This window comes from Tenrec ecaudatus, chromosome 13, assembly GCF_050624435.1.
Source record: "Tenrec ecaudatus isolate mTenEca1 chromosome 13, mTenEca1.hap1, whole genome shotgun sequence".
NCBI classification, from domain to species: domain Eukaryota; kingdom Metazoa; phylum Chordata; class Mammalia; order Afrosoricida; family Tenrecidae; genus Tenrec; species Tenrec ecaudatus.
The window spans coordinates 128,662,276-128,675,521 of NC_134542.1; the positions used below are offsets into that span (position 1 = coordinate 128,662,276).

General features: G+C 43.8%; 1 protein-coding gene across 1 annotated transcript in view; it reads left to right on the plus strand.

The window, feature by feature from the left end:
• The first annotated feature begins 11,949 nt into the window (after window positions 1-11,949).
• SCTR (secretin receptor) overlaps window positions 11,950-13,246 on the plus strand; it is a 152,921-nt gene continuing 151,624 nt past the window's right edge. Inside the window, exon 1 of the mRNA XM_075530259.1 lies at window positions 11,950-12,209. Within this exon, the coding sequence (XP_075386374.1) occupies window positions 12,153-12,209 (57 nt within the window). The 5' untranslated portion in view covers window positions 11,950-12,152. The remainder of the gene's footprint in view (window positions 12,210-13,246) is intronic.

The following is a 13,246-nucleotide window of genomic DNA, read 5'->3' on the forward strand; positions in this document are numbered from 1 at the left end:
GATAGCTGGGCACCATCAGCTTTCTTCATCACTTTTGTTTATGCACCCATTTGTCTTTGGCGATCATATCAGGGAGGTGAGCACACAATGATGAAAACCCCACAGTTTTCCACTCCAAGCTTAACTTGTACGCTTGGTTTCATAGACTTTTCAATGGATAACACTACTTAATATGTACTTGTTTTCTTAGAAAAATTGTCAAATCCACTGTTATAGATAGTTTGTAAATCTTTAATCAAATAACCAAACTATATATCATCCACCAGTTAACCAAATTCTACCTAACAGTGTAGTTAACACTGCTGGGTCCTCACTTCCGTTTTCTTGCTTGCTAAAAGTACCCCAGTTTTGCTCAGGTTTTCCACCGTAGTGCTATACATCCAGTTCCCCAGTTCCTGCAGTTGATCTTGTTTGTTGTTAGTGGGTGACTGGTTGACTCTGACTTGGGGTGCACCTGTGTACAACAAAAGGAAGCATTGTCCAGTCTCACACCATATTCATCATCACTGGTTTATCCTAGACCCTTGTTGTATTTTGTGTATTTTGAGTGGCTTCTAACCAAGGAGGTTCATCTTCCAACATTATATCAGACGATGTTCTGCTGCATTTCAGAGAGTTTTCCAATTTTAGTGTATGTGTCGCCGAAGCACGCACATTCGGAGAGTTTTCATTGGGTAATTTTGAAGATAGATGACCAAGTTTTTCTTCCTAGTCTATCTTAATCGATAAGCTCTCCTGAAGTGTGTCCACCATGAATGGTCCTGCTGATATTTGAAAGAGGAATGTGTGCCTTTTGGCATCATAGCAACCTACAAGGTACAAGTATGACAAACTGAAAAACAGGCTGTGAATGATCACATGATTCTTGTTCCTCTGACTCCAGATTGTTCCAGGGATCCGGGAAGGGCTTGTGGAGGACCTCTGAAAAAGCTTTCCTCTTTCCAAGTCCCACCCCCACCACACTGTGTACGTAAGGGGGCGCGGGGGGAAATGCCACCACCTTTTCATTCTATTTTTCCAAGAACGTTTTGATGCTCTCTCTCTCTCTCAATATATATATAATATACACACACATATATATATACTATGTGTAGATACACCTACATATATAAGCAAAACTCTAAAATATGTATATATTTGACATTTTGGTTATATATGTGTACATTATATATATATACATATTATATGAGTATGTTTGGGAGAAGGAGCCCTGGTGGCACAGTGAATGCTCAGTGGGTTGTGCATTGCGCTGCTTTACTGCAAAGTCGGAGGTTCAAATACACCAGCAACTTTGAAGGAGAATGTTGAGGCTGACTGCCCCCGTAAAGATTTACAGTCTCAGCATTGCTGAGAGCAATTCTATTCTATCCTATAGGGTCACTAGGCGTCCAAATGACCACCAAGATCATGGTGGGTACATGTTGAGGAGCCACTTGTGTGTCCTTTTCTGCAATTCCATGCCTTTTTTCCTTAGGTTCTTGGTCTTTTACTTACGGAGCTGTTGGAGATCTTCATTTATCAGAGAAAAGAATCTTAATTGTTAATGGTTTTTGCCTTGAAGTGATTTTTTTAATGCTAGGTTGTACTCTTTAGCTACCGCTCCGTGGTTAATATAGGACAGGAGCTATAGGGCAGGAAGAGATAACCGTGTCTACTTCATTATGTCTGGGGTTGACCAGAAGACCCCAAATCTAGAAAATGGAATTGTCTGAAGGCATCATTTAGTGTTTGAAGCTCAAGCTGTCAGCTGGGAGCCTACAGAAGACTTTGGGCTAAAATATCCATGCCAGGCCTCTCCATATGGCTGAGTTCCAAAGACAAGTATGCTGGCAGAAATCCCATCTAGGCTGTATTTTCTGTTATGACCTAGCCTTTGAAATAGCATCATTGCCCAAAATGAGTGGGAAATACACACAAGTATAACAAGAGGGAACAGAAATTTTATGGAGGTTAGATTTTATGCCAACTTGATGGTACCTGTGTGGAGACAGGGGTGGAGTTCCACCTGGCAATGATGCCTTCTTAAGTTTTTGACCTTGATATAACCTCTGCTTGCCGGAATTCTGTATCTATCCTCGGAGGCAACTCCATGTGGGCCATTGGTCCCAGAGCTGTCACCATTTGCCATGTTCTCACCAACTTTAGACCCAAATAAGTCTGCACCCATTGTCCCATGATCTCCCTGCTTCCCACTTCCTTCCCCTTATGTGTCATTGGCCTGCAGCTACCTGAGTCTGAAGAGGTGTCCAGCTAGCAACAGACCCAGGCACTTAAGTTGACCTGGGTTGGGATGACTTCTTGATATAAAAAGTTACTTCTTGATATAAAGTGCTTTCTTATGCATATATGAATGTTACTGGTTTTGTTTTTCTAGATAACCCGGCTTAACACAAGACGTGTCAACATTTTAAGAGTACCGCATTTTATCTTACTATGGCATTAATTATGGATGTGAGAGCTAGTCTTCTGTAGCCATTTTTATGCCAGTGTAAGGTTATCCAACTCAGAGGAGGACAGAGTCAAGAAAGCCATAGGAAAACAGCACGAGGCATGCAGTAGTTCACATGATTTCCACGCTTTCTCTGTATTCCCAGTTATACGAGCCAACATGGACACTTCTGTTTAAGTCAGTGTAAGTTAACTATTACCTGCAGCCAAACTCCTCTTTATTTATATATTCATATAATTCCATTGCACCCAATTCTTTGCAATGTAGCTAATCTAGATTGAGATTTAGAAGGCTAAAGTAACTTGCCCAAGATCACATGACTAACTGATGACAAAGTGCGGATTTGAATCCAGATTTATCTTTTCCCAACATTCTTTTCTGAAATGTGGGACCTCTGGGAGGTTAGGTGTTGCTGTGAGAAGACTGGCCATTCTTTGTTCTGTCTAGTGATTAACAACACTGGCCACTTTGTCTTTCAGATATGACTGTGTTTGCGCTCTTCTATTTAATCTGTTGAAACCAGAATATTTTATATAAATCTTCCAAAGAATTCTGACAAATGGAGGAGGAAAATACAAAAAGTAAAGGCAAATGTGCTTTCCTGAGAACGCCAACGCATATTTGTAGAGTGTAAACAGTGAGCCTGGGCCATAAAAACCTCATTAAAATGTCAGGACTTTTGTCCTTCAGGACTGAATGGGAAACACACTCCCCCCATTACTTAGGGCCCATCAATAACAGATTAGCTCTGCTCCCAGGGAAGCTCACACCCAGGAAAGCCAGACCTCTTTGCTGGGTTCATTCAACACCTGGGAGTGGGGCTGGGGGGATTGGGGGAGTGGCAGCACAAGTTTATTCCTCTGATGGAGTCATCTGGTGGAAGACCTCACGCACCCAGCTGTGTACTGCCAGTGCTGGGGCGTTGTATATGTTTTACATGAATCTTTCCCTTGTTTCCCAAGTGGCCATCTGTCTTGGGTATGGTCTCGTTTTTACCTTTCATATTTTGTTTACATTTAAATCTTGTTTGGCATTTTGGTTACCTTTAAATCTTTTTTTTATGTTTGACATTTTGTTTACATTTATACTTTGCTTCATACATGCAGCTTAGGTTAAGAGGTATACACCACTTAGTAAACTAATGAACACCTATTGTGAATGACAGTGTTGTCAGAATCTGATTTGATGGCCAGCCAATCAAGAAATCACCTCCACAGTTGGAAACAGAAGAGGCACAGTTGGATACACCCGTGTTCCAGCAGCAGGCTGGGGGCATTTTCTGAAAGGGGATGCTGCTCCTTTCCTTCAAGGCGCTGTTCTTACTGACCAATAACCCAGTCTGAATTGAAAACCACCACTGAGTTACACCACATTCTCACTACTACAGTATAGTCTTCCTTATTCTCTCATTTCTCCCTCCCCAATTCCTTTATTCTACATAAAGTAACTGATGCATGTGCACAGGCATACTGCATTAAAACATTTTTTTTCTGAATAAGCCAACCCATATTTTTAGAGTGTAAACAGTGAGCCTGGACTACAAAAGCCGCATTAAAGTCTAAGCGGTACACTTTTGTCCTTCAGACTAAAGAGGGAAACACATTTACCCCCGTTATTTATGGCTTATTAAGAGCACATTAGCTCAGCTCCCAGGAAAGGTCATGCTCAGAAGTTTTGATTGACATCCAGTGGAGACCAAATAACAAAACCACACTCACGGTTATTGAGTCAAGGCCAACTCATAGTGACCCTTTAGGGCCCCTCTGAGTTTCTATGACTGTACCTGTTTATGGGACTAGATAGCCTTTCTCCTGCTGAGCAGCTGGTGGTTTCGAACTGCTGATCTTGTGGTCAGAAGCCTCACACATAGCCACTATACTACCAGAGCTCCATTCAAGTGGAGACGGGGTCAGTGAAAGCACCCCATTTCCCTGAACAGCATCATCGTTCAGTTTTTCCTTTATATTCCAGAAAGTGACCTTGCTCTCATTGCTTAACAATATCAACAACAACGATGAGATGACCACATCAACACAACAATGGCATTAGCAAAAGTCCTTGCATTGATAGAATAAGTGTTCCTGAGAGGCAGGGGTGGGGGAGGGGTGCAGTGAAGGGGCGCTGATATCAAGGAGGTTTTGAAACTGACGGCCGTAGTAATTGTATGACACTGCTTGACGTGACTGAACTATGGAATGGTAGGATATGCCTAAGAGTCCCCAGTGAAATAGTCTTGGGGAAAAAAATCCTTCCATACCATGTTTACTAGGAGATTTTAAATGTGTTCTGTATATCATTGTAAAACCAAGGACAATTTAATTTATACTTTAATGTAGTTGTCACATGTAGGGCAATCTATATTTAAGTAGGGGGCATATTATTCCCAAAGAAATGAAGCCTAGATAGTTTTCCCTTTGAGTCAAGTGTCTTGTTTACATAAGCTTCTTGCTTTTAAAAAAAATAGAATAAATTCTTCTCACTTAGTAGATTTTAGCCCTTTGTCAAAGATCAGCTGTACAAATTAATAGAACGCTCCGATGTTTGAAAAATAAAACGAAAGAATAATCTAGTTTTTAAAATGGCAGAGTTCATGAACAGATACTTCACCAGAGAGGTTTACATGGCCGCAAATACACGAAGAAATGCACACGATGATTAACCATTCCCCCAAATGAACTATATATTGAATTGATTCTATAGGGGCCCTTTAAGGTAGAATGGAACTACCCCTTTGGATTTCCCAAGATGTAACTCTTTATGGGAAGAGAAAGCCTTACATTTTTTCTCTCCCATAGGGTACCTGGTAGGTTCAAACAGCTGACCAGCTCTTAGCAGCCCAAAACATACCCTACTATGGCACCAGGGCTCCTTGGCAACCAATAACCATTGCTGTTGTGGTTGTCGTTACGTGTCATTGAGTCGCTTCTTACCCACAGCATTCTATCTACCACAAAACGAGGCACTGCCCAGTCCTGCACCATCCTCACTGCATCCTGCATCTGTCTTGTTGAGGACCTTCCCCTTTTTTTGCTGCTCATCTGCTTTGCCAATGCTGTCCCTCTGCAGGGACTGGTCTCTCCGGAGGGCATCTCCAAAGTACGTAGGGAAAAAAAAAAAGTCTCAGAATACTTGCTTCCAAGGACATTCTGATTGTACTTCTTCCAAGACAGATTTGTTTGTTCGTTTGGTATAGTTAATAATCTTTGCCACACCATAATTCAAATGAATTGGCTCTTCTCCAGTCTTCCTTGTTCAATGTTCAACTTTCACATGCATATGTGCCATTCTCTGTCTAGTGAACCATATGATTTACTATTTCTTATTCAAAATGACCAATACAAGCCCATTTTAGCTCTTTGTGTATTCCATTTCATTTTTGACAAATTCCAATTTTCCTAGATTCATACTTCTTACATTTCATGTTTTTATTAGTAGATTTTTACAGCTGTTTTTTCTCATTTCGAATTGTGCCCCACCAGCAAGTGACGATTCTGAAGGTTTTCCTCCACTGATGTCAAGATGATTGACCCTACTTTGAAAATGTATTTCCCCCTCAGTCATATTTCAAGTGCCTTCAGAGTTGAAGGGCCATCCCCCAGCACCACCTGTGACAATATTGTGCTTCCAATCATTAGACCTTCAGTACCTGACAAGGTTTTGATGCTATGCATAAAGTTTTCTGTGGCTACTCCCCCAGAAGTAGACAGCCAATTCCTTCTTTGTAGCCTGTTCTTAGTCTACAAAGACTAATGGAATCTATTCACTGGGGTGACCCTGCTGGTATAGCTTCCAGCATCACAGCCCCACAGAAGCCACCAGTGGCAGACAACTGACAGAAGCTGACAGACAAGTGGTGGCAATAACCATTCATGATTATAGTGCTGATGATTCTCTTATTGTTTTGAATTGCATCTCATTCTCATTGCCATAATAAGACAATAATAAAATAATAATCAAAAACCCCAATAATCGTCAAGAACATAGCAAATGATGGTGAGGGTGTAGAGAGATCAGAACCCGCATGTATTGCTGGTGGGATGATAAATTGGTGTGAACACCATAGAAAGATGTTATGGTGAATTCTTAAAAAGTTAGAAATAGAAATACCATTTGATCTGGCAATCCCACTGCTAGGCATGCATCCTAAAGAAATAAGTGCCAAACATGGACATATATATATATATATATGGATATACATATATATATGTACATCCATATTCTTTGCAGCACGATTCTCGTGGATGTATGGATAAACAAACATACACATAATGGAATATTATATAATGTTCAAGATAATGGAGAATCCATGAAACAGTTCATAATGCGGATTAACTTAGAGGGCATCATGCTGAGTAAAATATGTCAATCACAAATGAAAAGTATCTGTGTCTACTATTATAAAAATTCAAGGGTACCAAGGGTGTGAGGGGCGATGCTGGGAGAGTGGAGGGTGAGTGGGTTGGAAGTGGGGAACTGATTACAAGGATCCACATGTGACCTCTTCTCTGGGAGAGGGACAGCAGAGAAGGGGGGAAGGGAGACTCCGGATAGGGCAAGATATGACAAAATAACGAGGTATAAATTACCAAGGGCACATGAGGGAGGGGGGAAAGGGGAGGGAGGGGGAAAAAAAGAGGACCTGATGCAAGGGGCTTAAGTGGAGAGCAAATGCTTTGAGAATGATTGGGGCAGGGAATGTATGGATGTGCTTTATACAATTGATGTATGTATATGTATGGATGGTGATAAGAGTTGTATGAGTCCCTAATAAAATGTAAAAAAAGAAAAGAGGAGAAAAAAATGATTAGGGCAGGGACTGTACAGATGTGCTTTATACAATTGATGTATGTATATGTATGAACTGTGATAAGAGTTGTATGAGCCCCTAATAAAATATTTTTTAATTAAAAAAAAGGAAAAAAAATTCAAGGGTAGATTTACACATAGTAAAAACTTTCTATGACGATGACCAGGGATGGGATGGGAGAGGAGGGTAAGAGACACATTACTTTTGGTAAAAGCAAAGTCATTATACAATAAAGGAATGATCAGTACAATATTATGAAAGAAAAGAAAGACATGAAAATGCACACGAATTACCAATAACAAAGACAGATGTGATTACACAATTCTGCATTATCTGAAATAACAGACATTAATCTGTAAATAAATACATAAGCAGAGGGGCAAAATGAACAAGTCTGAGTAAATGAAAGGAGGCACACTCAAGACCTTAGAAAGGTGTGCCAGGTGGTATTTATACATATGTGTCAACATGTATGCATATAATTGAGCAAACAAGGGGTAATGCTGTGTAATCCTAGCCATGAGGAAACTCCTTGAGGGAATGAGTAGCTTGGCTTGGAGGCTTAGGATCATGGTCATGGGAAACAGCAAGGTCAATTGACATAACATATTCCTCAAAGGCAAAACCAACCATATCTTAGGAGTCAAAATGGACTTGAGGGCAGTGAGTGTGGTTTTGGAGTTAAATCCTTTCAGGCAATGCCATCGTTTCCCGCCAGGACCTTGATTTGAGTTGTTCTGAGAATGACAGAGCTGAAGATTATGTGTGCAAAAGAGCTTTGGACGTTCTGAGGGGAAGGAAAGGGATCTTAGAACAAAACTCAGCCATGCGTTCAAATCCTAACTCCACTCATTCTTAGCAGTATAAATGGAGGCAAGAGTTTATCCTCACCAAATTTCAAGTCTTGCAGGATCTATAGATATATACTATAGTCTTGCTGGATAGGCTATGACAACACTTTCCAGATTCCTAATGGAAATCGGATAGGTACTGTATATTATTATGATAGGTATTAGCACATGGTAGATATTATATATTATTTTTAGCACATGGTAGGTATTATATAATATTTTTACTCCCTACCCTTTCTCTTTTCATCCCATTATAAAAGTGTTTTCTCAGGCAAGTTTTGTGTTATTTTGGTTTAGGCAAAACCAGTGATACACACACATACACACACACACACACACATGTATATATAAAGAAAATGATTCACACAGCAGAAGAAGCCAGGTCCTGGTCCAGGAAGATGCCAAGTACATGGGTCAGATGGTACACTGGGGTCTTTCCCTGACTCATGTGACTATGGAGGCTGATGTCCCCCAAAAGGGGAGGAACACTGGCTGGTGGTTACAGAGGCAAATGAACCCAAAGTCGGCAGATCAGATGGCAGACCACTGACAACTCTCAGGATCAGCAGGCTCAAGCCAGATGTTGGAAACAGACCCAATAAGAAGCAAGCAAACTTTCCCACAGCACTCACGTATATTGGAGGCAGGCCACACCCATCCTTTCCGTAGGTTACAACAAGGCTGTGATTTGAGAAAAGGTGCTGAATTCAAAGGCGTTGCATTCAATCCTAATCTTATCCCATTGATGGGCTGTGATTACATTATATTTGTCATATTAGTCCACTAAGTGTTGACTGCCAAACCACTGAGAATCCTGGCCGAGCCAAGTTGACACAAAACCTAGCTATCGCACTTTACAAAGTCACTAGCTGCACCCAAGCTTACACAAAGGCCTCACACTCTTTTCTCCATATTCTTTGAGACAGAGTCCCATTTAAGAGTGGCTTGCAAGAGCCAAAAATTTATTAAATGCCCAAAACAAGGTTGGCTTTCCTTTGTTACTGTGGATCATGAGGCTCTAGCTTGGTATAGAAAGCAGATGGTATTTCTGTACTTTATTTTTATTTCTTTCAGTTGATAAAGTAATAGATGCATTTACTACAGAAAACGTTCAAGCAACACAGACATTTATACAGTAAAACGTATGCCTATTTCCCAGGGCCTTCTAATGCACATTTAGGATGTTGAGGCTGAAGGGGCTCGGGAGGTCATATTCTTCTTTCCAGTCTGGAACTTGAAGAGCGGTTCTCAACCTGTGGGTCCTGACCCCTTTGGGGGGTCGAACGACCCTTTCACAGGGGTTGCCCAATTCTTAACAGTAGCAAAATTACAGTTATGAAGTAGCAATGAAAATCATTTATGGTTGGGGGTTCACCACCACACGAGGAACTGTATTAAAGGGTTGAGGCATTAGGAAGGTTGAAAACCTATTAAGAAATAAGATGAATGGGCCAAATACAACTTTTACTATCAATAGAGTTCTTCTTGGAGAGTTTCCTTTGCACTTGTGGGCAGGTAGGCTTCCTAACAGAACCCCGGGATTTGACAGACAACCATCCTGTCGCTGATAGGACTGAACCGCAGCAAGGGCAGAGCCTTGACTGACACCCACAGCCTGGCCAGAGCTATTGAGTGACCAAGTTTCTGCAGGCAGCAGAAGTTTGGGAAGAAGAGACCAGTTCCTTTTCCCAAATGCATCAATCATATGGGGTGTGTTTGTGTGTGTGTGTGCACTGATAGTGTGGAGAGAAGCAGAGGAGTCCTGAGGTGATGAAAATCGTTAACCTGGGCGCTCTGAGAGTATAGAGAGAAATAGTAAACCTGGGCCTTGAACTAGTTCTTCCTAAGGAGTGGTAGACTAGAGAAACTTGGGACTCCAGATCTGTAAATTGTGGGTTTCTGGAACAGAAACTACAATGGGGAAACTATGGGTTGACACCCTGCTAAGAACTTAAGCTGGTCCTGGAAAATAAGGGCAGCGTTCGAGTTACAGAGCAATCAAGTCTCTTCGCTGGCAGAGTCGGAAACCAGGCTGATTGGCTCACAGGTGGCAGCTGACTGTGTGTTACTCTCCACACTTGGAATAATATCTTCTCCCACACATGCTCAGTAGACCTCTTCCAAGTCTCCCATTCCAGGACTTGGACCTGTCAGGTTTGTTTTTATTCTGGTTACCACTTCACCTAAATTATTATTTTTTTTCCGGTGTCGGTTACAACAGAACCGGTTTGAATTTCTGCAGTTTACACACTCAGCTGTAGGTTGGAACTTCAAGTCTACCGGGAAGCACCTTGGAAGAAGGGGCTTTTGCTCTACGTCTCAATCAGCCATGGCAAACCCTGTGAAGCACAATTCGATTCTGACACATGAATTTTTGGAATCCACTCAACAACAACTATTAGAAACAGGGTGCTTGTACTCATAGTTGATTTCCAGGGGGAAGAAAAGGAGAAGTGGGACAAAGGTTCTTCCGTGTACATTGTCTCTAGTACTCTGCGACTATAATAGTGTCTCAACACACGTCCGCAGACACATGGCCCCTGGAAGCCCCAGGAAATATCTGTGCTCCTAGAACGAGTTCCTAAAGAGGTTCCAACTTCCTAGAAATGAGTCAGTATTTGTATATACTTTTGTTTGATGTGCACTGGCTATTGGTGTTTGGACCTGGCAGCTGAAAATACATGCTTTTATTTTGCCTGTGATTTACCAGCCTTGCCATATGAATACACTCTTCCAGGAGGGAAGCTTGGTATGGGCAGGATGTTACTTTAACACCCCGAGTTGTCCAACCAAGGTCAGTTACAGAGACTCAAGACCAGCCACAGAAGTATAGGGCCAGACTGTCTTCCAGGCAGTGCGACTGATTCTCGTCCACCCCTGATGCCCTTCTTGGTAAAACCTAGGGGGTGTTGGGGAACTACAGGAGCCGATGAATCTAAAAGCAGCTAGGAGACAAGTCAGTATAGAGGGTGACAGGGAAGGGAATGGGCATCATTGTAGAGAAAGAAAATAATGGGTCTCCAAGACCTCCTTGGGGTCCTGGTATTGAGAAGTCAATGCCAACCTCCAGGACATCTGAGTACTCAAACTCCAGCTGAGCAGATGAGCCTGAATATCTGCCAGATGTTTACATAGCCACCCAGAGGCAGAAGAAGCTCCAAGCCTCCAGACTCTTCATCTTCAGGATAACCTCCTAAAGTCTGACTTGCCTGCTACCTGGTTCTCTTCGGTCTCCCTGATTACCAAGTTGAATTGCTTCCTTGTATGGTGGTGCTCAGGGGAGTGGAACTTCTGGAGTAAGTGAACATGACTTTAATAAGAAAAATAAAATGAACATGAAAAATAAAATGACCCCAAGCATTGGTGGAACATGCACTATATAACAGGCATTAGTTAATAACTTAGTTTATAACTGGGCTGTGGGTTATTATTGATGCTGTCCCAGACTTTGGGGGCCTCCCCTTGGGGACTAGGTACCTGGGTAGTACTAATGGTTTGCTGGCCCCCGGTCAACCCCACCTAGCAGAGAATACTGAGGAAGGAAGGCCTGGGATCTGCCTCTGTCAGGTCTTGGTTGCCAGGACCCTGTGGAGCAATTCTGCTCTGTAACACACGAGGTCGCCACGAGTTGGAATCAAGTTCACAGCAGCTGGGTTTGGGTTGAGTGTCCTGGCATCCAAGGCTTTGCCAGAGTGCCCTCTCCCGGTTTCCTACTTCCAGGGACCAGTTTGCAGGAGCTCGCTCCAGGTTCCAGCTCCCTCCCTCTGCCTCCTCCCCTGCCTCCCCTGCCTTGCCGTCAGTCCGGCTCGGTGCCAAAGCGCCCACAGCATTGGTCCGTCACCAGTGAGCTGGGCAGGGGTAGTGCCGGCAGCCACCTCTGGAGTTGCCACCGAGCTCACTACAGGGCGGGGTCGCCAGATCATGGCTTCCTGGGGCGCGGCGGGCTACCCAGACCCCGGACTCTGCGCAGAGCTCTGAACTCAGAGCCCTTGGAGCGCACCGCGGGAGGGAGTCGGGGCGCGGCTCCGGGAGCGCGTTGGGCACCATGCGCCACCGCCTGCTGCCACCACTGCTGCTGTTGTTCGCCTCTGCTGCGCACTTGGTGAGTTCGCGCCCTACCCGCGGGCCTTTCGGTGCGGGGGCGCCAAGGAAGACCAACCTGGCTCCCTTTCCCGATTCCGATTGGAATGATGCGGAGGGGACCAGAACCCTCATCCCCTGCAAAGATTAAGTAATCTTTAATAGAGATCCTTAAAAAAAAAAAAAGCTGTTTGAACTGTGGAATTGTCAAAGGAACTGAATTAGGAGGTCTCGCAAATTTTGCCCAAAAGGCTTCGGAACGGGCAAGGGACCAAAAATGTATTCAAATCTCAATGCGCAATGAATCCGAGGTGTTTCTGGCAGCCCTCGCACGTGTTGCACATTTTAAGGACGAAAAGGCGTGGCGAATGGGAAACGCTCTTAAAGCAAATACTTCTTGCGCTGGGCAGGGCAGCTGGAATAAATGCCGCTCAGCGTCGGGTTTTACCCCCCCCCCCCCACTGTGGATGGGACTTCTGGCGCCTGCCATGGCAGGGCCTGCCCTGTGCTAGCCACTTTGCCAACAGCGGGCAGTGAAACCTCACAATCACCTCTTGACGCTGGTCTTATTACAACAGGACTCAAGGGATCAGGCTGCGCGGGTTGGAACCCGCTTCTGTGGGCTACAAAGCCTGGGCATTTTCGTGTGCACTGGGGTGTAGACGGTGAAAACTCTGTCTGAAGCTTGGGGTCTGCAAAGGACCTTTTGGAGCTCGATTCCTCCTCGCTTCCTAGTGTCGGCATAGTTGGGTGCTTCTGGGAGCAGCTGGCTCCCACAAACCAGGTGGTGTGTGTGTGTGGTGTGTGTGTGTGTGTGTGTGTGTGTGTGTGTGCGCGCGTGCGCGTGCGCGCGCGTGTAGCAGTTTAGAGAAAAGAGAAAGCAGGGGGTGGATGATTTTTCTTTCCCACAGAAACTCCTGGGAACCCTGGGCCTTTCTCCCTTTGGGATTTGGGAATGAGACAGGGCTCCATCCAGCCAGGCTGGGAGGGGCCAGAGGCGCATTCCACAGTACCTCTCCCATCAATATTTCAAACCTGCCTGTCCCAAGACATGTTTCA